The sequence below is a fragment of the Ascidiella aspersa genome, chromosome 7 (assembly GCF_963924565.1).
Source record: "Ascidiella aspersa chromosome 7, kaAscAspe10.2, whole genome shotgun sequence".
Lineage (NCBI taxonomy): Eukaryota > Metazoa > Chordata > Ascidiacea > Phlebobranchia > Ascidiidae > Ascidiella > Ascidiella aspersa.
The window spans coordinates 26512509-26536508 of record NC_139453.1 but is presented as its reverse complement, the minus strand read 5'-3'; the positions used below and the strand labels follow the sequence as shown (position 1 = coordinate 26536508).

At 36.9% G+C, this 24000-nt stretch overlaps 2 protein-coding genes across 2 annotated transcripts; both read right to left on the bottom strand.

Moving 5' to 3' along the window:
• Positions 1–842: 842 nt before the first annotated feature.
• Positions 843–10100, bottom strand: LOC146138722 (uncharacterized). The gene is made up of 7 exons (XM_083394663.1): positions 10005–10100; positions 7547–7600; positions 6601–6792; positions 5953–6061; positions 4546–4821; positions 1901–2037; positions 843–1025 (listed from the first exon to the last, which is right to left on the bottom strand). Exons 1-7 carry the CDS (start codon positions 10098–10100, stop codon positions 843–845), a joined length of 1047 nt encoding a protein of 348 aa, XP_083250789.1.
• Positions 10101–11989: 1889 nt separating this feature from the next.
• LOC146138721 (uncharacterized) lies at positions 11990–23735 on the bottom strand. Its single transcript, XM_083393819.1, has 5 exons — positions 23216–23735; positions 17707–17812; positions 15970–16245; positions 14826–14968; positions 11990–13335 (listed from the first exon to the last, which is right to left on the bottom strand). Exons 1-5 carry the CDS (start codon positions 23282–23284, stop codon positions 13147–13149), a joined length of 783 nt encoding a protein of 260 aa, XP_083249945.1. The 5' UTR covers positions 23285–23735; the 3' UTR covers positions 11990–13146.
• Between the last annotated feature and the right edge of the window lie 265 nt (positions 23736–24000).

Genomic DNA, 24000 nt, shown 5'->3' with positions numbered 1-24000 from the left:
AATGTGGCGGTTTATTTGAATAGTAAATTGTAAAAAGATGGTGGACTTTTGTTAACACAGAAGTGGTTTTTAGATATTTTTTTGTAACACAGCCATTTTTGTTCTGTTTAGTACAGATAAAATGCAACCATGTTGTTGTATACCAAAAGTAAAATACGAAAGCAGTAACACTAAACGCAAAAAAGTGCTTCACAGAAGCATATTTACAAACAATATTGGTTTGTTGCATTGATCGAATGTCCGACTATAACTTTGGGATTTGCAGAAAATCTTTTTGAACTATGTTTTACATAATCGAAAAAAGTATGACAAGATGTTAAAGCACAATGCGTGCTAGAATTTCCAATTACAAATAACTTTCCTTAAAAATACTGGCAGATTTAAACCCAATTTAACATACAGATAAGTATTCTTGCACACAGATGCCCGAGCCTGATATTTGATTGTGTATAAAATATTTTTTGTTTTGGGGTTTATTGTTTCAGCAAAAATCGGCCATTGAAGTCTTACAAGTGGCTAACACCTGTAAACAATTAAGGTGGCCATTTATAATCAAATTAAACTGAACTTTTGTTTTAAAGTTAACGTTTTTTTTTTGAAGGTCAATTAATTTGGTAAAATAATCCTGCAGCCGTACAGCAAATTTCATTAATAATAAAGCCGTATTCGATAAAATCGACATTTCGTTGTTTACAAACGTCTTTATGCCATTATTAGGGTAAAAATTTAGATGAAGACAAAACACACAAAAAAGTCGAATTTTTATAACGCAACAATTCCGGCTTTCGCCTTTTGATTCTGAAACAACATTCAAACAATAACAAACTATAGGCATAAATAATTCAGTTTCGCGTGCACTCGGCGGGGTTCTCGAGCCTTTTCCTGTGTGAGTGCCAGGAAGCGGACCGGAACCATAGGCCTGCCTCATGCTGGTCGATGAAGTTGAACACATACTGACGCTGCTTGGTCTGCACCCACAGCTGCCGGCGCTTGTCGGGGTTCAGGCTCACCCCCTCACCCCTCACCTAGGAGTAAAGGGAGATGTTTAAATTACAGCAGATATATATGCTTCAAGGAAAGTATAGTTATGTAAACAAAGGCCGTATTGTCCCCTCTTTTGTTACAGAAATAAATAGGCCTGCCTACAGTTTTGCTATTTTTCCTAAATAAACTATTTTTATGTTTTTTCTCAAAGTCGTTGAGATTTTGTTAAATCGTTGTTGAGTGACTGCCATAGTAAACTTTTTCAAAGATTTAATCGTTTCCCATATTTCGAACTTTCTTAGAATCAAGACAACTCTATTGCATTTCATAAAATTCCTGTTATAACGTTTGCCCAAGTAAAGTTTGTCAGTTAAAGACAATCAACCTCCTTAACGAAAGGAGCGAATCCACGGGGAGGAACGTGACCAGGCGCCAAAATCTGCATTTTTTCCTTTTTTAATTGAGTAGCCTAAATCTAATTTTATTTTTGCACTTCGCTAAAACGTTTTGGCATAAGGCATTTTTGGCTTTGTGCAGATCTATAACACCCTTCTAATGTACAGCTCTTGACTTTTATTAAAAGTAACACCTCACCAACATAAAACTGAAAAAAAAAATGAACGAACTGTGTGGTGTTCTTAAGGGTACTTTTTATGACGTCACGTTTATGTGTAACTTTGTGACTTCATCTCTGAAAAAAAATTTTTATCATTCCCCCTCCAAATAAAATCCTAGATCCGTCCCTGCTTATTATTACTACCACATATAAATTTTATTTATTATTACTACCATTACTACCACATCAAATAAATTTATTCGAACTGCTTTCTCATGCACGCAACGCGAAAGTTCCAGAGTAGGTCTAAAAAGACTTAATCAACAATTTAATTCTAATTTTTCATGCAATTCGCCCGACCTGTATCCTCCCCCTGCACTCAGCGTCGTCTTTCTCACTCTTGTACCACGAAATGAGTCCATCTGCTGTGAGACAGAGATAGCGTTCTTCGAACTGATCCCTCTTGCTTTTGTCGCCACTCAACTTCGTGCACCAACCTGTGAAGTTTAGAGATAATTATGAGTTGTGCCGATATTTTCCCCCATAGAGTATAAAGGTGTTACTACCCCTGGCCCATCTCTGTGTGCAAACCATTTAAACATGCTTAGACTTGAACAATAAATCAAATTCATCATAAAGCTCTGCATGCCTACTATAGGGATATCTAAAACTTAACATTTAATTTGGATACTGATACCCAATGTTATAGAAAAGCAGTATCACGATTTCATCCGATACCAATGACATCATTACTATACCCAAACAATAGGTGGAATTAAAATGTTCGAAAGCATACTTACCACGTAATAACGCCATACTTTGCGTTAGTGTGATTATGTTTAGAGTACCCCCATAACTTTCTAGCACACTCTTTTCTGATAAATTTACTTCCAAGGGGGAATCACTGCGTTGGAACGAAAACCATGACACAAATTGCTGTATTAATTTGGTATCGAATCGGCACGGACCACCCTAGTTTCGGATGAGTACCGAGTACCACTTGGCATCCTATTCGTATTACATGCAAAGGCTTGCATGACATGCGAGATTTAATTTATAGACCATCTAAATCCGCAGTTCTCAAACTTTAAAAAAAAATTAGCCTGGAGGACCCGTTGTAATTATTTGGATATTTCGCGGCCCTATAAAAATTCAAGGGTCGGTTGACCCATGTTTCTTGTAGTACACTAGTGCAGTCACGATTCATTCTAATGTAACAACTCTATAACTAATGCGAACGATTCACTGATAGCAGGACCAGGTAGTACAGCATAATAAATGATTTATGATGTCACGAGACATCATAAAACACGCTTTATGATCGAATAATAAAGCATAACTAAAGATAATAATGACCGATAATGTTTAAAAAAATTCGCTAAAACCTAATGTTGAAAAACTTAAAGACTAATTTCCATTGCGGACCCTCTGAAACTGTTGTACGGACCCCAGTTGGTCCGCAGACCCCAATTTGAGCACCGCTGATCTAAATCATGGTTTCTTCAACTTTTATACCGCAGTTGTGCGAAATTTCAACAACCTAAAATTACAATTGTCAACGGTGCAGCCTTTTTTCAGTTTTTTGAATAGGCCAAAACGGCCATTAACCAAGATTGATAAAATTAAAATATCTATTACTACGCTGCCTTTTATAGCACAGGGCGATTGTCACGTTATGATATGGTTGTTTTACATAACGTTTGCCGCGATTTTGTGAACCACAGTCCTAAACAATTTATTGTCGCTGTAAAAAAGGCAAGTGCTCATGTGGGACCTTCAAAAGCACCTGCTATTATTTGCAGGCAATTCAAATAAACCTAATACTCGGAACTAGCGATCACCCAAAACGAAAGCGTTTTTACGACTTTCGCGATGCAATAATGCATTATGACCATTGCAGTTCCGCGAACTAATGCTTAAATGACCTTTAAACAGAGCGACTATTTGAAATCCCGATATTCGTTGACAACAACGTGTGGGGTTGATCTGGTCGATTATCACGTGATTATCTGAAGGATTGCGCAATTTTGTTGGTTAATCGTTAAAAACGTAAAGCAATAGCAATTTTATCCTATTAAATTTGTTTTATAAATTTAAATCCATTATTTTAGTTGCACTTGAAATATAATTAACTAATACAACAACCTTTTTTGTATGTTTTACAAAACATTAAAATGCTGATTTTCGTGTTATTTTTCTAACAGGTTAGGAACGTTACTGACTGGGATATTTTTCAATGACACAATTGTATATAGTTCCAACAAATTCAACATGAAAATATGGTCAAAACATGAAACTAAATTTCCATAACGCATATGAAAACAAACTCGAAAACAGCGGTACAGAACGTTTCAAGTGAAACTTAAAGTTCAAAACCAGAGTTCCATACCATGCGCAGCAGCAATGAATAAATCAGCGGATATTGCTAGCAGTGAGGTTTTTTCGTAATCCATTTCAGGTTGCAATAAACATGTAAATTTGACGAAAAAGAGTATCATTTAAATTCAGGGACACCTACAGCAAAAATGCCATTTGTAGCTCTGTCGCTAAACAGATTAAGAACCACTGGTTTAAAGGGATATATTTATTTTCTAATAGGCATAGTTAGTCCCTCAATTCGATATGAGTAAAACAAAGCTTATACTTTCAGCAGTTTGGGCCACCATGCTGTATTTAACCAAAGTGGTAAAAAACAAGTGGTATACGCTACAGTAAAAGGCCTATGGATGATGTTTCGCTAAAAAGATTACGAATGACTGATTTATGAAGATATAATGATCGCCTGTAAGACATCGTCAGTCCAACGATTCGAATATAAGTTAAAGAATCGTAACTTTCAGCAGTCGGGGCCACTACACCACCACCGACTTTCGCCTGCATCGCTACGGAGCAGCGAGGTTTGCTAGTACATCAAACATTAGGAACCACTGATTTAGGGAGATCTATTCATCTCCTAAGAGGCATCGTCAGTTACTCGGCTCGAATATTAGTTAAATAACACTTACTTTCAGCAGTGGGGGCCACCATGCTGTATCGCGATATCACCATGACCCAATGGTAGGCTCTCGCTTCGGACGAAGCCCTGAAAATCCGAACTGCGTGTCTCGACTCCAGGCGGATGTGACGCTTGGCTTGTACGGATACGAAGGCTTCAGCGAGCGGAACAACTGTCCCGGAATCCTCGCGTTCATCGCGCGAATTGAAAAAGCGCAGACTGCCCTCGGAAACTTCGACGTACCTTTTCACCCACGATTGTTCTTTCAGTGGCATTGAAGCGTCGCCTGAAAGAAAAAATAACACAAAAACTTGAAGTTTGGTTGTTGATTTGGACAACATCTAATAGTGTTGTAATGACTTAAGTTATTGAATTGACGTCACGACCCTAAAACGTCAGGTTTTTCAAGTTTTGTTTTGTAAGTGCCCTTACGTCACTGTTTTCAAATGACCTAATTTGACAAGTATTTTGAGCAAATGGCTTTACTTGATTTAAGCAATTTAGACAAACGACTTGGGTTAAAATGAATTGTTTTCATTAAACATACTTTAAAAAAATGACTATTTATAAGTTTTGCACATAAAACTATTTGCTGGCTATATGTTGCATCTTGGATTATATTTTATCGGAGTTAATGATCATAGTCGGACGAATTTATCAATTTTAATAATTTTACTATTAATTTATATGACAATGGCTTGTCTTGGACAAGTATTTACAAATGACTTGACTGGATCATTTCAAAATTACTTGTTTAAAACACTGACATTTAATATTCCATCTGTGTACCCATTGTTTAAGTCCAGTCGTTTCTAACAAAAAGTCTTAATCCGAGTCATCGATTTCACAAGTTAAATGTAAGTTAAAAAGCATTGCTGTTATGAATCAAGCAAAGATAAAGTAATTTGTTTTAAGGAAATTAATTTTCTACTTTTGATTTTTATAACGCAGCTCGAAGCGAAACTTCGCAAAGCAAACAACAAAAATAAAAAAGCAGGGAAAATGTTTCGCGTTTATTCAACGTTAGAAGGGGTGAGCTGTACTGAGGTAAAGTCAGCCAATTTTACTCCAAAAATTTCAAGTCAAAAGGCAGTAAAAACGCTGCTGTATTGAGCTAAACTGAATAACTGTCTAGTAATTCTGCCATAACGTTGTAAATTAAATAAAACTTTAAAAGATGCCAACTTCTTCTGTATTGTTTTCTGTGTTTCTACTATAAGTAAGTTCAACCACCTATACCATTTTTTTATATATCAAGCGGATGAAGCATTTGCGATATGTATATTAAATAAAAAATGTTTCGAAACAGTTAAAGATATTTGCCAACCTTAAACGAATTAATCTCAAAATCTATCTGCATTCGGCAATCAAAACAAGAACAGCTAACCAAACGAAAGCAAACGAAAGAACAACCAACCTTTTGCTTTCTCAAGGAACCCGCTTATTATTGGAAATGGAATCGGTGGCACATAGTTTTGAACGTACGACGGAGGTCTGTTGTTAGGAGGCAGGGTTGAAGAGCTGGGCTGTAGATTGAAAACACCTCTTTAGATTGAGTTTGAAATTCTATATAATTGCCTTTTCATATATATATTTTATTATACATGTTTAGTCGCTATCGAGTTTAGTTTGAGTTGGCCTGCTGGAATACTTTTATTTCTCGATTTTGACCTTGTTGTTTGTCATACAATGTTTACATATAAATCGAATTGTCTATCGCAGTGGTCTCCAAACTTTTTAATACCCGACCCAAATGTAAATAAAAATGAAATCAGCATTTACAAGCGACCCCGTTGGTTAACCGATAAGTAGTGCTTGGAACTATACCACGAACGATTAAGTGTGCTCAAGTTATACACAAGTCCGGAGAACTATGGCTACTCCTTGAACCAAAAAAGTTTAAACTAACACTCACTGCGCAATGAGAATTGCAAAATTTAGTGAGAGTTGGTGACCCCACAAAACGTTTAGGTGACCCCACATGGGGTCGCGACCCATAGGTTGGAGACCAATGGTCTATCGGTCATCCCTGATTGGTACAATGTAATTTATCGGTGTAAGGTACCAAAATAACGATATTTCTACCGGTCCTGCTGTAGGTGATTTGGGTTCCTCGAATGACACTGGCCTCCTTGGTGCCGCTTTGGGCGCTGGACGTTGGATAGGTTTGGCTTGGGTTTCTGAAGAAGTCGAAGAGTTTCGAGATGTTGCCTGCGATGGTTGTGATCCCATTTTCTTTAAAAATGGAAAATTTCTCCTGAATTTCAACTATTTTATAAAGCAAAATTGAGGTTTTGGCTTTATTTTAACCAAGTTAGTTTACGGTTTTTTAATATTTAATATTCAAACAAAAAAATATATTTAATATTCAAACAAAGGATAAAATCAAAGCAGTATATTTCTGAACCCATTTGTTCTAGAGGCCTCATTGTGAGTTTTCTAAGACATAGCAACCACAACAATTTTGTGGAATTTACGCAAACCTCAGTCAATTAGAATTGTATTCAACTTGGGCTTAGGGAACCCCAGTGCTATATAAGAAATAATACATCAATAGACGTTTCGAGGGGGACTCGATTATTTATATAAAAATGCTTTGTTTAAATTCTTATTCCTTTTAAAACATTCGTAGAGAGTTAATGCCTTTCGCCTTTTGGTTTTGTGACTCTCTGTTTACCAGTGACAAAAGTAAACCGGGTTCCCGTAAAATAATTGCTACTGGAACAGCGTTCCGGTAAATAAAGTTTTGTTCTATTTTACCTGGCCATATTGCTTCTTCTGCTTGAATGTATTTAAACCATAAGATTTCAGTTGCATATCTGCGCACGCCATACTACGATAACCTATAAGTTAACTTTTTAACGTGCTGTTATGACGTAACTTGTAACGTCATCTATAAAAATTTATCGTCGTTTCAGTAACAAAATAGTTCTACTTTCGCCCCTTCCGTTTACACAGGTCAAGCATATCGTTTATCCTTCCTTTCTGTTGGACCTGTTTAGAAAACTCACCACAAATTCTTCATCGTCCGACTTGTCTTCTGTCAAAGACATCGCGTTGAGTTTCTGTTTAAAATCAACGTTATTTAAATGTAAGTCAAAATAAATATTTGTCCTTGAAAACAAAAATTTCGAATAAATTTCATTTTTTGGAAATCTGCAAAAGTGCGTTTTAAGTTTAATCTATAGGGTCAGACAGACCGAATTGAAAAACAATTGTCAGTTTTGCATTTCTAGAGAGTATTTAATATTTATACGTTTCAAAAAATCGACTTTTCCCTTTGTTTTGTTAGCACGCTGAAAAATCTTAATTGCTGACTGAAACCTTTACAGCTAGCAAAGCTAAATCACGTTCGCACGCCACAGATTCAAAAATAAATAAAAATTCTCCAACCCTAAATAGTTCAAGATGCAAAATTTAAAACGTTCCCGTCTGTCTTGATTAAAAATCTGCAAGTCTTCTGCGCTAAGACCTTCTGCAAAAGACTTTCGTTCTATCCGTCTGGGTATAACAGGTTCGCCAAAGTTAAATGGTGCTGATGTGAAATACGGGCGTCAACTAACCCACCGGTACTAACAGCGCTCATATATGCACAGCAGTAAATCTATACCCCCACTCGGGTATGACGTTGAAGTGCTTCGTCAAAGTTCCAAACGGGACGACTCTTTATTTGCTGGCGCAAGTTTATTTAAGAGTTTTTACGACAATGCATTGCGGCCCCGAAACCGCTATTGAAAAGATGAAATTGTATTTAAAAATAGTTTAAAACAAAAGCCCAGTTGCCACTTGAAAATAACTAATTTTAAATAAAAGCGAATGACGCTTGTCACGGATAGAGATCTAGAGCAAACTTTAACTTGCGACAGTTCAAATGACGCCGCTTATTTTCAGAAGAGTGGTATTTACTTTGCTCCATCTAGTTTCGCTTTTCCGGGCACTAATCCCCGCACCGCTCAACTTTACGACCGTCGTACGACTGCAACCGGGTAAAAATACCTAAATCGCGGGGTCAATTCCACTGCTCGCTAGTTTTGCGACAGGCGCGCGTCATAAATTGTGACGTCAGAATTAATGCAAGCGCCCTGCACTGTTTGTTTGCCCAATAACTGTCATTTTCCTGGGGGATTTTGCGAGCGAAAAATTGCGCAACTTGTGTTGTGTGCGTAAGATCATGTGCGGCACCTGTTGCGCCAAAAGTACACACCTTTACCACAGGCCTACTTTATAGCGACCCCAAAACTATACAAATTGAAGAAAAGAAGTAAAATTTGAATTAAGTAGTTTTGATTACGTCTCCATTAAAAAAAATTGGTTTAATTAAAAAAACATGAAATTGAGAAAGAACGATGCTTAAGATTGAAAAAGAGGTCTTCGGAACGTACAAAAATGTTGTCATGACATATTTCTAAATTGGATTTGCTATTTCTACTCGTCCGACTACAACCTTCAACCATTATTGTGCTGCAAAGCCAAAACGGATTTCGAGCCATAAGCAGCGTTGCATTAAGAAATTGTCTATAATAAGCAAATTTATTTAGTAAGTAGTATTGCTGCAACGTTGAGTTAGCAGATTGTCGAATGAATTAGAAATCTGGTAATCTAATCAAATCGGACTCCTGTCATAACATCAAAATTAGAACAACACAAACCTTGTGATAAAATGCATATTATAGAAATAAGACCAAAATTGGAAGAAACTAAACCGTCAGAAAAATACCTATTCAAACCTAAATAATTTCAACCCTTACCCAATTTCTAACCCCATCCATTACCCGCCATAACCCTAAACAGGAGCAAACAATCCGATGATAAAACAGCGGCTACGTTTACAATAGGCGGCCAAACGACACCAAGAGTGGCTGTACCAGACCCGTAGCCCCCAATCGTCTCATACCCTCACCCTACAGTTTTAGGCGTTGTTGTGTCTGCTGTGAATATTACTATACGTATTTGGCTTTTAGTATGTCGTTGGTCTTAATAGCCTACTATATCAGGCTATTATAGATTTTTCTGCTTTAGGTATTGTGGCTTTGTAGGTATTACCGTGTGTTTCCTTAAAATCAGTATGAAAGCAACTTTTCCGAACAAAATACAATTGTTTGTTAAGACCTTATATCTTATCGTTGTGTTATGTGCAATTTTTTTGTTACATGACAACCCATAAATGTTTTTATAAATAAAAATTAGAAGCTGTTTCTCAGGATTTTACCTCTTGCTTGTATTTTTTCCTTTATTATTTTTTATAACATTGTATGCCATAAATTATCCACATAAGAAAATAGAAGTTTACTGTGATGTTATAACTTTTTCATGTATTGTCCAGATTTATCATAACAAAAAATTTACTAGCAAACTTAACACGAAAACCGCTTATTGTGCCTCCACCCCTTTAATGTTTTTTATTAAAATGCATTTTACTAAATTCATCGATTACGGAAATACGGATGTTTACCTTATTTGTGATCCTACCTTTTCGATGTTGGTAACTTCACCTTGTATTCGATAATGATAGTTGAGCCACGATTCGGCCGATGGGTTGATAGTGTTTTGCGGAAAGCTTGACATTGTTTGCTACTTGACTGCGAAACCGCCAACGTAATCAACTGTACACTGTAGGTCAACAAGCAACAGCACTTTTTGGTAAACAAAGTATAACACTAATAGTTCTCTATATTGCACCAACAGTTCATCAAACGCTAACCTAAATTTTATAAATAGATTTGAGCATTTCAGGATAATCCTCTGAAGCTAATTCTGCTGTTCATGTTAAGTTATTTTACTCAAAGCTTCATATAGACTAAATTAAACAAGTATTATAGACAATTAGGTGTATGTCGTTGAAAATCACGGTAGCCTATTCTATTTAAAAATTAAATATATATATCAGAGCCTGGCATTATAATATCGCCCCCATGATGTTTTCAATGTTACTTTGTACATGACTGAGAAACATGATAAAGTGACCTAATAAATAATTATAATTAAACAAAATACATCAACCGAATTTCATCTATATAGAGACAATAAAAAATGCTAAAAACGAGAAAGAAAACTTCCTGCTGCCAAAAGACTAAACACTTTTTCAAACATTACTCGTTTTAGCGCATTTCCAGAATAAAAATCGATAGTGCTGCAATGTGCAAAAACTTTTTACGAATCTCTCTTTACACCACCAACCAGCAATTATCGATGAGTAAACTTTATAACGTGCGCTTACGGCGCCCGCTGAAACTTCCTTGCTATAACCAGTGGCAATGGAATTACTTTCACATTCGCCGCTGTTAAGCGGTTGCTGTTTAATAAAAAGGCTTTCAGAAGTTATACTTGGCATGAGTTGGTCTAGGGGCAAAGGTTTGGCGCGGTTGTTTAAAGACCAATATTGCAGGCGAAGCTTTCGCTTCATCTGATTGCCAACTCAGAGAACTTAAGTGTTTGCAGAATGACCGATCTCACATAGCCTTCGTACACAACAGTTCCAGTATGTAAGTATGGAAATTCAATCCACTTGAACTGACTTTCTACATAGGGTTCGTCGATATTGAAAAAAACTTCCCGCAGAGTCTTTTAAATGAAAAAGGGCTGAACCTTTTGTTGATGTCTAAGTAAGAGAGCTTTTTTGACAACGAATTTTACGGGGTTTTAAAACTAACCGTTTGACTAATAATTGATATCTTATTCGTTTGCAAATATTACTACTTGCGTAGAACGCAAACATAAAATGGAAGTGAAATATGCCAGAAGAGGTTTGCATAATTTTAAAATAATATATAGCAAAAACAATATACCAAATAAACAGGGACGCCGGAGCGATTTCAGGGCAAGGGGGCGACTTTTTTGGTATGGGCAACATAGACCGCAGACAAGCGTAGCGAGCCTAAATATTGGGGGGTCCGTTGGTAGTCCCCCGGAAAAATGTTTGCGGCCACGCCCTCTAGATTGGCTTAAAATGGTACCAAAAATGCTTTTAACAAATGTCAACCATGTCATTTTACAAATTGCATAATATTTAACGTTGTGAAAGCAATATATCATTTTTCATGAAAAGGGCACTTTCTCCCCTCCCCCCCTGCCCCCTTAGCAGCAAAGGGCAGGAGGGGCGCTTTCCCCCCCCCCCCCCGCGTCTCCCCTCTCCGGCGTCCTTGCAAATAAATTTTACCGGAAAGTTACCAGTTGTATTGTATATATTTTTAGCATACGCTGTCTTTTCTGTAATCTTCATCCAGCTATCTTAAAACCGGAAGATATCATTATGCTCATTTGGTAAAAAATAACTTTGGCCTATCATGAAAAAAACAAAACAAATACTGCCGAAATGTGCTAACAGATTAGTCGTTTGTCAAAAACAAATCCACTACCTATAGAAAATCCAGATCACGGGTCACATCATTTTTACATTTCTCCTTTAATAGCAACAATACAAGTACAAATCTGATACAATTGCTGTTATCGGTGTATCGGTGTGACGTCACGAGCGTAATTACGTCACGAGGAGTAAAACAAATTCAAGAAACAAACAAAAAAACAGGTAAATTATATCACGCTACCACTGGACGGCAGAATAAGACATAAATGTTTAAACGTTTTGAGAATAAAATATATATATATTTAGATTTTATTAAAATGGTGGAAGAAACTAATAACAACAAAAACTGAGTTTAAATTTGTGAATTAGCCGATCAAACAATTCCTAAATGTTTTTATTTTCGTATTTCAATACGAGTTGATTTCAAACGCTTGTTTTGCAAAATGATAGGCGTTGCATATATCTCAGTTCATTTGCAAATTGTAAATTTTGTACAATACGTGAAAAAAAATGTGGACCGCTGCATTTCAAATGTCGATCAGCTTTCTAGAGGAATAACATATCGGTTCACAAATAAAATTACAAATGCTTCTCATGTGCTTTGCTTTACAAATTTACACGAAAAATTTGGTGCGTTTTGGCAACTTATGTTGCGATCCACATCCAAAAACTAAAAAAAACATTAAAAAAATAAAGTTTATCCTTATTTATGCTATAGGGGGGTCCGTTCCTCATTCAAATCGGTTTCAGGAATTACGTAAACCTGAAATACAAATAAAAGAGGAAATAAACAAGGCATTCAAGCCGTTGATTTTAAACACCTAAATATTGAAACAAAGATGATTATCGGTTGTAAAGGTATTTCAAATAATGTTACATGTTGTTTCTCGCTGTTTAGCGAAACTAGCGAAACAATATATTCCGAGTAAAATTCCGAATTATTTTCAGCATATTGAAACGTTACACCTCGCTTTCTTAAAGGGTGTCTTAAACGCTGATGAATACAGTGCCTCTTAACAGCTTTAAACGATGTAATGTGTGATTTAATAAATATGCTGTTGCTGCCAGGCATTGTATACTAAAAATACCAGAAGAACTTATTTTTTAGTAAATTGTGATTTGGCGACTCCTATTGTCCGTGTTGTTCTTTACAGAAAAGCCAGGGTTTTTCTATTAGATTACAATGTTTAAACTGTTTCCCTCGCACCCTGCAACCCATAGGGTGGTTAAAACATTGTTGAACCGTTTTTAAAGGATTTTTACTGGCGTGTTATCGTTTTTCGATCGCTTGTCAAGACTTTGTTTCCTTCAGTGATTTTCTTTCTTGACCTTATTGCGAATCGATGTCGCCGTGGAGCTCAGCGGCTGACGATAGGAATGGTAGATCAGTATCTTGGACCACTCGGTAGCGTCGTACGAGTCCATGAAGGAGAATATGTACTTGCGCTCTTTCGTCTCCACCCAAATCTCCTTCGGGTCTACCGGGTTAATTACGACCTTTGGAAGCAAAAGTAGAATCGATCAAGTTCAGGTTTTCAGCTTCTAAAATATGCGAGTTCACTTGGGGTCAATTCGAGTGATAAATGTTCAATCCCGCATCGATAAGTTGTCATTAGTAATAAATGTTTTAATCCTGATAACTGAACCGGCGCCGTTGACCACTTTAAATAAAGTTATACCAACAAGATACAGTCTGCAACCGGTGACGACTCCAGGGGGCGTGTGGCTATGTCCCCTCACAAACTATAGTTTTTGCATCTTTTTACATCATAAACGCAAAATACTTCGCACGAACATGGTTAGGGTTTGCAATATGTCTCAGACAATTTAGAAAAAAGTGGCGTCATTAGTCCCATCGGACCCTCGGGAATAAAAGTTTTGGCAACTTTAAGGATATAAAGGCTTTGAGGCCTTTACTTTTAAATCTAACGCAAGCTCATTCGATGGCTTGATCTCGTATTACGCTGATGCTGTATTTGGTGTAAGGATTTACCAGGGAAAGTAACGCCGGTAGATGGCAATATTGCGGCACATTCATGTACAAGAGAACTGGTAAAAACAAACGTACGAATGACGGACAACACCTAGCGTGCTTTCCTGTCAACCTTTACAGTTTTAAGTATATTTAAGACGATTAATTTAATGTAAAATTAGTCGACTCAAAGTCAAGTAACTATTAGAGCAAGTCAACTCTAAATCAAGTCATTGTCATAAAATAAAATATTACACTACAAAAAAGGTCAGACTTGATTTTGACCAATTACTAATTTAACTTAACAAAACGCAACATATAACAAGCAAGTTGTTAACTTAGCAAACATTATGATAAATAGCACAGTTAAAATATATTTAAAAATAAAACTTTATTTTAACGCGTCATTTGACTCATTGACTACAGTCTAGATTAAGTCATGTTTTCAAATAACTGAAGTTTAGCCATTTTGCCCAAAAGTCCTAAGTCAAGTCGAGTCGACGACAAAAAAACGACAAAGGCCATTATTTTAAACGACCAAGCCATTTGACTAAACGACAAAGCAATTACAACGCACGTCGCTAGGTATCTCAATTTGTCACTTCAGTCATTATTTTTGTAATTTTTCTATTCTTCGACCCATTTATAAAATAATGTTTCAATAAATGCACTTGATTTCAACGCAAGTCATTTGGATTGTTAACTTAGGTTGAAGTTAAGTCAATTGCCCAAAATACTTAAATCAGGGATGTCCAACATGAGACACTCGTGCCAAATTTGATACGCGACCTAATAAAAACTGGCACGCTATCCCCCCCAAAATACATCCAATTGTCAAAACATTGTTTATTCACAATACAAAACAATCCCAGCAATTACCACAACAAACAATTACTTGGCATGTCGGCGTGTTTGAGTTGGACAACCCTGAATCTTAAATAATTTCAATACTGCGGTTAACTACATCATCACAATTCATCAAGTAAGTTTATGCTCCTCCAATTCCTCCACCCACCTGCTCTCCGCGGACTTGGATCGCTCCTCTGCTCTCTGCATCTTCTTTCTCGCTCTTGTGCCAGGAGAGAAGTCCGTCAGCCGTCAGCCGGATGTAGCGATCCTCCAGGACTCCTTTGCCTCCGCTCATCTTCTTGCAGTAACCTTAGAAGCAGTGGTGCAATTACTTAAGTCAATGACTGGCATTAAATACACTGACTTGACTTGACTTAAGTCTTTTGGACAAATGACTTTACATAAATATTTGGGACGAATGATTTGGCTTGACTTAAGTCTGTTAAACGAATGACTTTACTTTACTAAAGTATTTTGGGCAAAATGACTTGGGTTAAAATAACGTGTTTTAATTTAGCATTATTTTACAAAATGGGCTATTTATTTTAGTTTTTGCATGTAGAACCATTTTATTTGCTAGATGCGCTTTTGTTGTGTTTTAATTGAGTTATTGCTCATAATCGTACGTTTTACTAATTTTGATAGTTTAACGTTTAATTCTTATGACGCACTTTTTTTGACTTGAAATAAACTTGCCCTAATCAAGACTTGACTTGTTAATTAATCAAAAAGACTTGACTTGGACGTAAGTTGTTCTACAAATGATTGACTTGGACTTAAGTCATTTCAAAATAGTGGCGGATCCAGGGGGCGTGTGGCTGACTTGCGGCAAAATCGAAACTAAATAAACTTTCAAGCTCACAATCGGACGAAATCGCACATTTAGCCGGAGTCGGACTCGGGACTCGGACGTCGGACTCGGTTTAATTATTTTGTATTTTTAAACCGACTCCGCAGCCCTGTTTGCTGGTGCAAAAAAAAAAAACACCCAGGTACAAATATATACATGTCTACTAAATCGCAAGTTTAAATCATTAAAAATCATCTTCGAATTGTTAATGTCACTTTAAAAACAGTTAAGCAAGTACTATATGTGTAGAAAAAGTGGTTCTTAAACTTTTAACACTGGCGCCATCAAAAATAAGAAAAAGTCCTTTGCGGAGTGGCTACCAGAGTATCAAATTGAGGTACGCTTATTTTAGGAGGGTTGTGCGGAAAAAATGGACGCAAAACGGTTTTCAAATCGCTTAATATTATGTTTATTTTTTAATTTTGTGTGTGTAATGTAATAAAGTTCTATCGCTTTATACCTTCTCCCGTCGGTGCTGTGTTGCAGTATCTGGAGATGACAAAGACCCAATGGTAGGCCCGCGCTTCGGTCTGCGCCCGGAACACTCGGACTCCGCTTTTCGACTCCAGGCGGATGTGCCTCCGGCCCTGGATCGACACGAAAGAGTCGGCCAGCGGCACCACGACCCCAGTTTCTTCTCTGACGTCACGGCCATCGCAGTAGCGCAATGTTCCCTCGGAAACCTCGACATATCGTTTTTGCCACGATTGGCTCTTACTGCTGTTTTTGCCATCACCTGTGGGCAATCAAGCGTTAGGACTCTATAGGTGTGCGTGCAATATCGGAGGACATAATTAATACATAGTAGCAGTGTTGCAGAGGCGCGGCCAGGGTATTTTGCGCCCGGGGCAAACTATAAAATTGGCGCGCCCCTCCTCCATGTTTAATCACATTTTCTATTATATACCTTACTTTATACGAAAATAATTTTTTTTTTGGATTTTTAAAATGCGGGCAAATTTATTTCATTAAACAACCTAAAAGTAAACATGTATATCGAAAGTCACCGAATACAGAAAAGCTTCAAAAATTATATCGTTTCCCATGTTTAGGCAATGCTTACATAACCCCAAAGTGTTAACCCAGCCTATTGTTGACAAACGTGTTTCCCCGATTGTACGATGAGTCAGCATTTAAGTGCATAACAAACACCGCGAACAAAGGTTATGTTTTACGTTCCAAATATATAGTTGAATCAACATTAGGCCCTCCAAGTGCATAACACAACACGGTACATAAAGTTTCACAGAGGCTGCCAAATCCAGGTATGCCCGATATATGGGATGGAATCTGATAACTCAAGCCTATATAGGTCACGGTGGTGGTTCCCAACACGTATACCATATATCCGTGTTGTTAACAAATCATTTAGGAATGACACTTAAGTCCCAGTTCAAGTCATTAATTGCCTAAATCAAGCCCCAGTCAAGTTAAAATTAAAGCGACTCAACTTGTCAAATCCTTGTAATAAAAAACGATAAACCATATTTAAACTCGACCGATTAAATGCAATGACTCAGCTAATAAATAACAAGAATGCCCCACAGGCTACTGCATAGTACGTCAATCGTGCAAAATATTAAGATAAACAACCCCAAAATTGCTCAAAGAAAACAATCCGTTTCAACCTATTTCATTTGTACAAAAAAAGTAAGTCAAGTAAAGTCATTGAAAAAAGTGACTTAAGTACAAGTCAAGTGATTGAATTACGTCATTACACCACTAGGTGACATTGGCGCCGAGCCGATACGAATTAAATGTTGTGGTGGAATATGACCATTGTCAACCTTTTTTTTTTCATAGGGATGTATTTTGGTTTTAAGCTAATAAATTCAACATAAAAAATTACTCTGGCTAGGTAAAGCAACTTGTGGCTCTGTACTTAGTAAACACGCCCCAACTATTTTTTTAACTAAAATTAAATAATACAAAAACTGATCTTGAAAAAACAGAGATTGCGTATTGTTGGTGAATCCAATCAATTAACTCGGTAACGTGTTTTAGTTAGGAGCATGATGGTTGGAAGTTGCAGTAAGACGTAGTAAAAATATTAAAGTTTATACAGAAGTAGGTTGCATTTTAAACGATGTTAAAATTGAAAAAAAAAAGTTATTCGAAACGATCAAGTTGAAATACCTACTTCTGTATGGGCTTCTTACTATGTGTTTTAGTTAATTTCGCATCTATCTGAACTTACCTGTTGACTTCTCCAAGTAACCACTTATGATGGGGTAAGGGACCGGTGGAACGTAGGCGGGGCTGTAGGGGGGAACCGGGGTGGTAGGGGTAATCGGGGGCGGACTCTGAAACAAAAGACAAATACTTATGTTTTAGTGTTAAAACTACGACAAAATTGATTACGAAATTGGACCAAAAAGACACACTGCATATATATCAATCGAAAAGCAATTCTTTAAGGCCATTTCGTGCATATTGTTGTGTGATTAAGTGTATTGGGCGGTTTAAGTTTTTTAAAGCTTGTTTTTTAAGCGTTTTTAAAGCATTTTAAAAGCTTGCTTTTCAAAGCATAAGTGTGGATGGACTGATGACAACATTATTGCTGTCACAATGCAGCTCAAAAGGTGAGCTTTTGTCCAATTAATCATCTGATATTTACCGATACATTGTATTTAACGTATAGGGAGTCACACGATGCACAGTTAACGTAAATCAGAAATCATTCTAAACGCCTTTTTTTTACGAATATTATTGGAAACACAATGCAGATTCCAATAAGAGACCATCTCCACTATATAGCAAAACAATTAATTTGGCCACAACAAAAAAATGACTCAGAAATAGACAGCAATTGATCGTTTTTTGCCAAAGTCTTTAAACATTTTTTGGTCGCAATTAAACTGAACACAAGATTGAAAGACACTTTTACTCGAGCTTGTTGATTACTTCGTGGATTTCAAGCTGTTATTCCTACTTTGACCTGATAAAGAATGAATATGCGAAAGCTTGTCAGCATTACAATTTGCCGATACCCGATGCTTAGTGCTAGTAACCGTATGTGTCCGGTACTAGGGTGGTATAAGATCCAATACCAATTTTTATATAACTTTTAACCATAATTTGACATCCAACGCATTGATTTCTTTCTCGAAAGATAAATTTATCAAAGAATAGTAAGTTATGAACTTAATTCTTAAGGTAACTAGACTCCTATCGTTAAAGCAAATTTTGACCACCTTAACACCAAAAAAAATCTTTTGACTTCGTCGATTTCGCTTGTTTAATTATAGTAATGACGTCATTTGGTATTGGATCAGATCGCGTTACGTTTCGTCCAAAATATCGGGTATCGGTATCGGAAAAAATATGTTAGGTATCAGATGTTCAAACGTGACAGCTGATTGCCAGACTTATAATTAGATAAAAAGGCAATCAACAGAGATAGATTGAAAGAGGAAACAGGACGCTTCATAAAGTAACAAAGTAGACTGGTCAACCAATGAAACTCTCAGTGATTTTCGAGTATTCGAAAACCCTGTTAAAAGCCCCCAGGTCTCTCACCGCATTCGACTCATGACCTGACTCCCCGGTCAACTGCCTTCTTGTCCTAGGTTTAGGCAAAGGCGGAGGAGATTCCGGTGGAGACTCGTCGACCACGATAAACTGCGGATGCACAACCTCACGTAACAAGCTGTAAACTCGACTGTAATTAATTTCCTGCTGCTGAAAGCTTCTATTTGGGCATTTTATGGAACTACGTTTTTCGTTCAAAACTAAAAGCCCTTTTTCCCGCTAGTTTAAGTGTATTTGCAAGAAATCAGTTAAAACGCGATTTTATTCCAAGTTTCCGTAATAATTACGAAACGCTTATTTATATCAATTATCTAATTCGACTTGCCGCTTTATCTTTAGGTTCTGTATTGCCGGTATTGATTAATTAATAACTTATTAATCGCGTACAATAAAATCGCATTAAAATAATTTTGAACATATTTAAACCAATTAAAACAAATTTAACTCATAACATATTAGCAGCCCCATTTCAACTTTAAAAAATTATTAACAATCGTTATCACGGCAAATCTACACAAACTCCAACTTCAAACATTTTCCTCACGTTGAATCTATCTTCAAGCTGCGAAAGTCCACGCCTGTTCATTTCTTCGGCAGCTGCTATGCTATTAAACCAATTAAGCCACTTCAGCGTAATAAATGTCTATTTACTCCGCGGGTCCGCCTATATCGTTCGAAAGGTGACTAATCTGCAAAGGAAATCGCAATAAAGTCAGACTGCGTAATGATACATGCGCGCTTCTCTTGCATGCATAAATGCAATTGCGTCCTCAATATGCACGCAGCAGCGTATATTTTGACGTCACAATGCTCTTTTTGCGCATCGCAACGCACGCCTTTGAACTCTGTTGTTACGTCACTGAGCCGATTATTGACGACAATTACGTTGTGGAACAGCCGGTATTAAACTTCTAGAATGAAGAACAAAGGTTATGCGCGGTCACATGGAAATAGTCATTGAAACTAAACGTTTTCTCTCACCGTTTTTCAAATGCGATAACCCGGGGACTGTATAAATGCAACTGCAAGCCAATTTTAAAACAACAAAAAACAAACTGTTGCCCAAAGGTCGTATAAACATAAGGAAGATCTTAACCACTCATAAACACAAAAGAGATCAAAACAAACTTATTTTTTTTATTACGGTTGGACGAAAATTATGTAATAGGACTGATGGCTATTATATAATAAACACATATTATATGATAAGTTTCTAGTTTATTTTAAGCAGACTTAAAACAAACCTTTGCATCAAAAGGCGATAAAACTATGTGACACAAATGTGGTTCGGAACTTAGCTTTCTGAAAGACACTTTCGATTTGCAATTGTAACATTTCTTTTTATATTTTTCTAAAGCTCGATTTTACCTACACCTTTTTTTCTGTTTCGTATTTTGCAAAACGTAATTTTGCCAACGCAATTTAAAACTCATACGTGTTACAGTTATTACACACCTCTGGTAGGTAAAAACACCAAACACAGCAGGTGGTGTTACGCGTTTTATACTTCACTAATCAAAAACATTGTTGCTGAAAACTAAAACTGAAAAGCCTTGATGCCAGACTGCCGAATGCAGTTTAAGTGACATATGCAGCAAATGCAGCTGCTTGAGTAATGCACACAAAAGATGGGACAAGGCTCAAAATGATCGGTTGTTCCAAAATACGTCGTACGTCGAATTTTTGGAGCCAGAAAAAGTTGTAAACCGCTACGAGGTTAATCGCAAATACCAAAGCAGTGTTTCGCAACCGTTTTTCGCGGCTTCCAAATACTGAGCGTAAGTTTTACCGCGAAGCTGTATGGTGACCCATTTGTCTTTTATTTTTGTAACCAAACAAAACACAAAATATCAGCATAAAAAAAATAATTTAATAAATGATGAGCCTTGTCTTTATTGCTACGTAATTTTCTCAACAATTTGAGAAATTTTGCTTAGAAGGTTAACACATCTAACCACACAAAACTACTGCAGTCGCGATCCAACCAATTTCAAAAACGACCTATGGGTTAAGTAAAACTGGTACTAAATCAAGGCGCCAACACTAAAAAGCTATACTAGTAGCCATCTACCGATCAACTAAAAAGCTGCATGGACATGTGATTAAATTTCGCTCCAGCCCGAAGGTACAAAGTCAAATCACTTTCTGCATTCCGAAACCGCATAAGGCCGACTTCATGGCTTAATGATTCATCATCCAGTCTTGCACCAGTTGCGGTCTACATAAAGATTTTTAAGGGTCAAAGTTGACAACAAAGCATTCATAAGGCTCCCCTAAAACACCCTATATTCATGCCAAACTCAACTGCCTTATACAACTGCAAAAATAGAGACATTCGCGTAAAATTTCCTTGAAAGATGTACATGTAAATCAAATTCCATTGCATGTTTTTGCCCAGCGAATTAAAATTACCCTGTTTATCCAGAGATTAAAAATTAGTCTAAAAAGATGTATATTAATGCGGCAACGCAATCGCGCCATCGAATGGATAACTTCAACCTGGTTCTAACACGTTTTGAAGGTTTCATGCAAACATCATGACATGTCATTTTGTTTGCACAACCGCAAGCTGATTGCGCCATGTTTGGTGTTTGTGCAATGTGCATTCACGCAGGGTCGCAGGTGATTTTGGTGAGGTTGTGGTAATCTAACATTTTGACAAATAAATTTTTCACTGTTTATTTTACAAACTGCAAACGCTGTAAATGTTTGGATAAGGCTAGATTGTTGCCACATCCAAAGTGTTTTAAAACAACTTCCCACTAAACATATAGCCACTATTTGCGAAACTGCAATGTTGGCCTGGTTAAGTGTTGCAATGACAGAAACCAATGACTCGACTTAAGTTACTGTTTTAAAACTATACTTGACTTGACTTAAGTCTTTTGGGTAAAATGACTTGACTTGGACTTGTTATTGTGTCAAATAACTTGGGTTGAAATGAAGTGCTCTTTAATAGTTTTTTTTATTAAAAATATGGTTATTCACTTGAAGTTGACTTGCTCTAATAATAACTTGACCGGGTTTGACTTGTTATTTTGTGCTAAAGACTTGACTTGTATCTTAGTTACACTCTAAACCAGGATTAGGCAATTACTTATCACAGCGGGCTGCATGAGAAACAAAAAATAGTTTTGCGGGCCGGGTCAAGGCGGATTTCAAATACACACAATATGACGTCACGAAGGAGTGGAATTTAAGACAAAGATGCGGCTATTGTTTAAAAATGCAAACTTTAATATCGGTTTAGAGGGGAGTGTGACGCATTAAACACAAAAAAATGAAACACGAAGTAATGTAATTTGATACATTAGGTTGAGAAATGGATCTGGTAAAAGTTGGATATATGTATAATGTTAAAACCGTACATACCTATTTTACCAAGGTACCTTACTGACTTCATAGTGACTATTTTAGTGAAACAAAATACCTATACAATAGAGTTCCAAATGCGTTGTGAAACTAGTGCATAAAATACCCCCAAAAAACCGTTTAAGGAAAATAAACCGCGGCCGGAATAAATGACGACGGGCAGGTCCGTATTTTGCCCAGGTCTGCTCTAAATTGCTTCTAAATTTAAATAGTGATTCTGCAGAGCTTCATGCTCTGACTTTTTCCAGAGTTGCCCATCACCCGACTATTTCAATATTTCAAATGACCTTGAAACGACAGTATTACTATGGAAGATCGATAAATAGGCAAACTGACTCATTCGTTGAGCCATCACTAAATAGCGTGTGAGCCGCTCACACTGCGTTAAGCTTGCAGTCGGCATTTGTGGTGTTAGAATGTTATTGCTGACTTTCTCTAAAGTCAGTTACCGCGCAAGAAACGCCGAAGAACAAAATCTGTCTGCACTTTTTTTCCGTAAACCTTCGTTTAATCTACTCACTATAAAATTGTCCACAAATCCTGGAAAATTATATATTCTTTCAATGAGCAAATCCATAATCTGTTTTGCCGCACCTGTTGTTTCCAGAAAAGGATATATTCATTATTAACCATTGAATATTTGAGCCGTAAGATTCCATGATGCTTCTCCAAAGCTTCCTGACCTGGCTTATCGATGAGTTGCTTACCATGATACCCTATTTCTACCACCATACGAATCCAACCAATAGGGTTTATGCTTTGCTAAATGAGCAAAGTCCTATAATAGTAAGTTATTACCGCACCTGGTATTCAAGTTGTGGGATTGCCTCTTGGCTAAAGCCGGGGCTTGACGTATCTGGGAGTTCGTCCATCTTTCAAATGTGTTTACAGTTACCTGTTACAGCATATACCCAACTAACACTGCAAACTTAATTGTACCTTAGAAAAACATTACAAACACACACGTAACGACCGTCAAACACTTACTGAATAAATAATACAAGCTATAAAGACTTTCTAAGCTCATTATTAGTGATATTCTAATATTAATTTAAACCTTTACTTCTCTAAAACTTGTCCCTAAGGAAATCAAACACATACGTACCATAACTGTCAAACACTAATAAACGATACAAGATATAAAGACTTACTGAGCTCATTATTAGGAATATTCTAACATTGATTGAACCTTTACTTCTTTACTCTTTTACTGGAAACAGTGAATCAAAAGAAATATAACCAATCACGTATTTTAATCGAAATATGTCATACGCATTACTTCAATATATTTGCTCTACACGCTGTATGTTTCACTCGCCTATAAAATCCTCAGGTATGCTTCGACCTTCATCGCCTTTCAACTATGATTCGCACGAAACTGTGGAAAACCCTTATTTTCAAGTCCGTCGCGTTTTGGGCCTTTTCGCTCTTTTCACGTGCAATCGTCTGTAGTTTCCACCGAAACTGACGTCATCAAATATTCGAGGGTCGAGGGCGAAATCGATTTTTTTGGGCAAAACCGTCGCGCCTATGACTTTCCGTTTTTCTTTCGTCGATAGCCGAGCGATAGTTTTTGCGCTGTCAAAAC

Excerpts from the sequence above, each read along its gene's own strand:
- LOC146138721 (XM_083393819.1), bottom strand. The coding sequence starts at position 23,284 with ATGGACGAACTCCCAGATACGTCAAGCCCCGGCTTTAGCCAAGAGGCA. Across the intron at positions 16,246-17,706 it reads TTACTTGGAGAAGTCAACAG|GTGATGGCAAAAACAGCAGT; the intron begins GTAAGTTCAGAT and ends GATTGCCCACAG. Across the intron at positions 14,969-15,969 it reads CACAGCACCGACGGGAGAAG|GTTACTGCAAGAAGATGAGC; the intron begins GTATAAAGCGAT and ends ACTGCTTCTAAG.
- LOC146138722 (XM_083394663.1), bottom strand. The coding sequence starts at position 10,100 with ATGTCAAGCTTTCCGCAAAACACTATCAACCCATCGGCCGAATCGTGG. Across the intron at positions 6,062-6,600 it reads GTAGAAATATCGTTATTTTG|CCCAGCTCTTCAACCCTGCC; the intron begins GTACCTTACACC and ends TTCAATCTACAG. Across the intron at positions 1,026-1,900 it reads AGTGCAGGGGGAGGATACAG|GTGAGGGGTGAGGGGGTGAG; the intron begins GTCGGGCGAATT and ends CTTTACTCCTAG.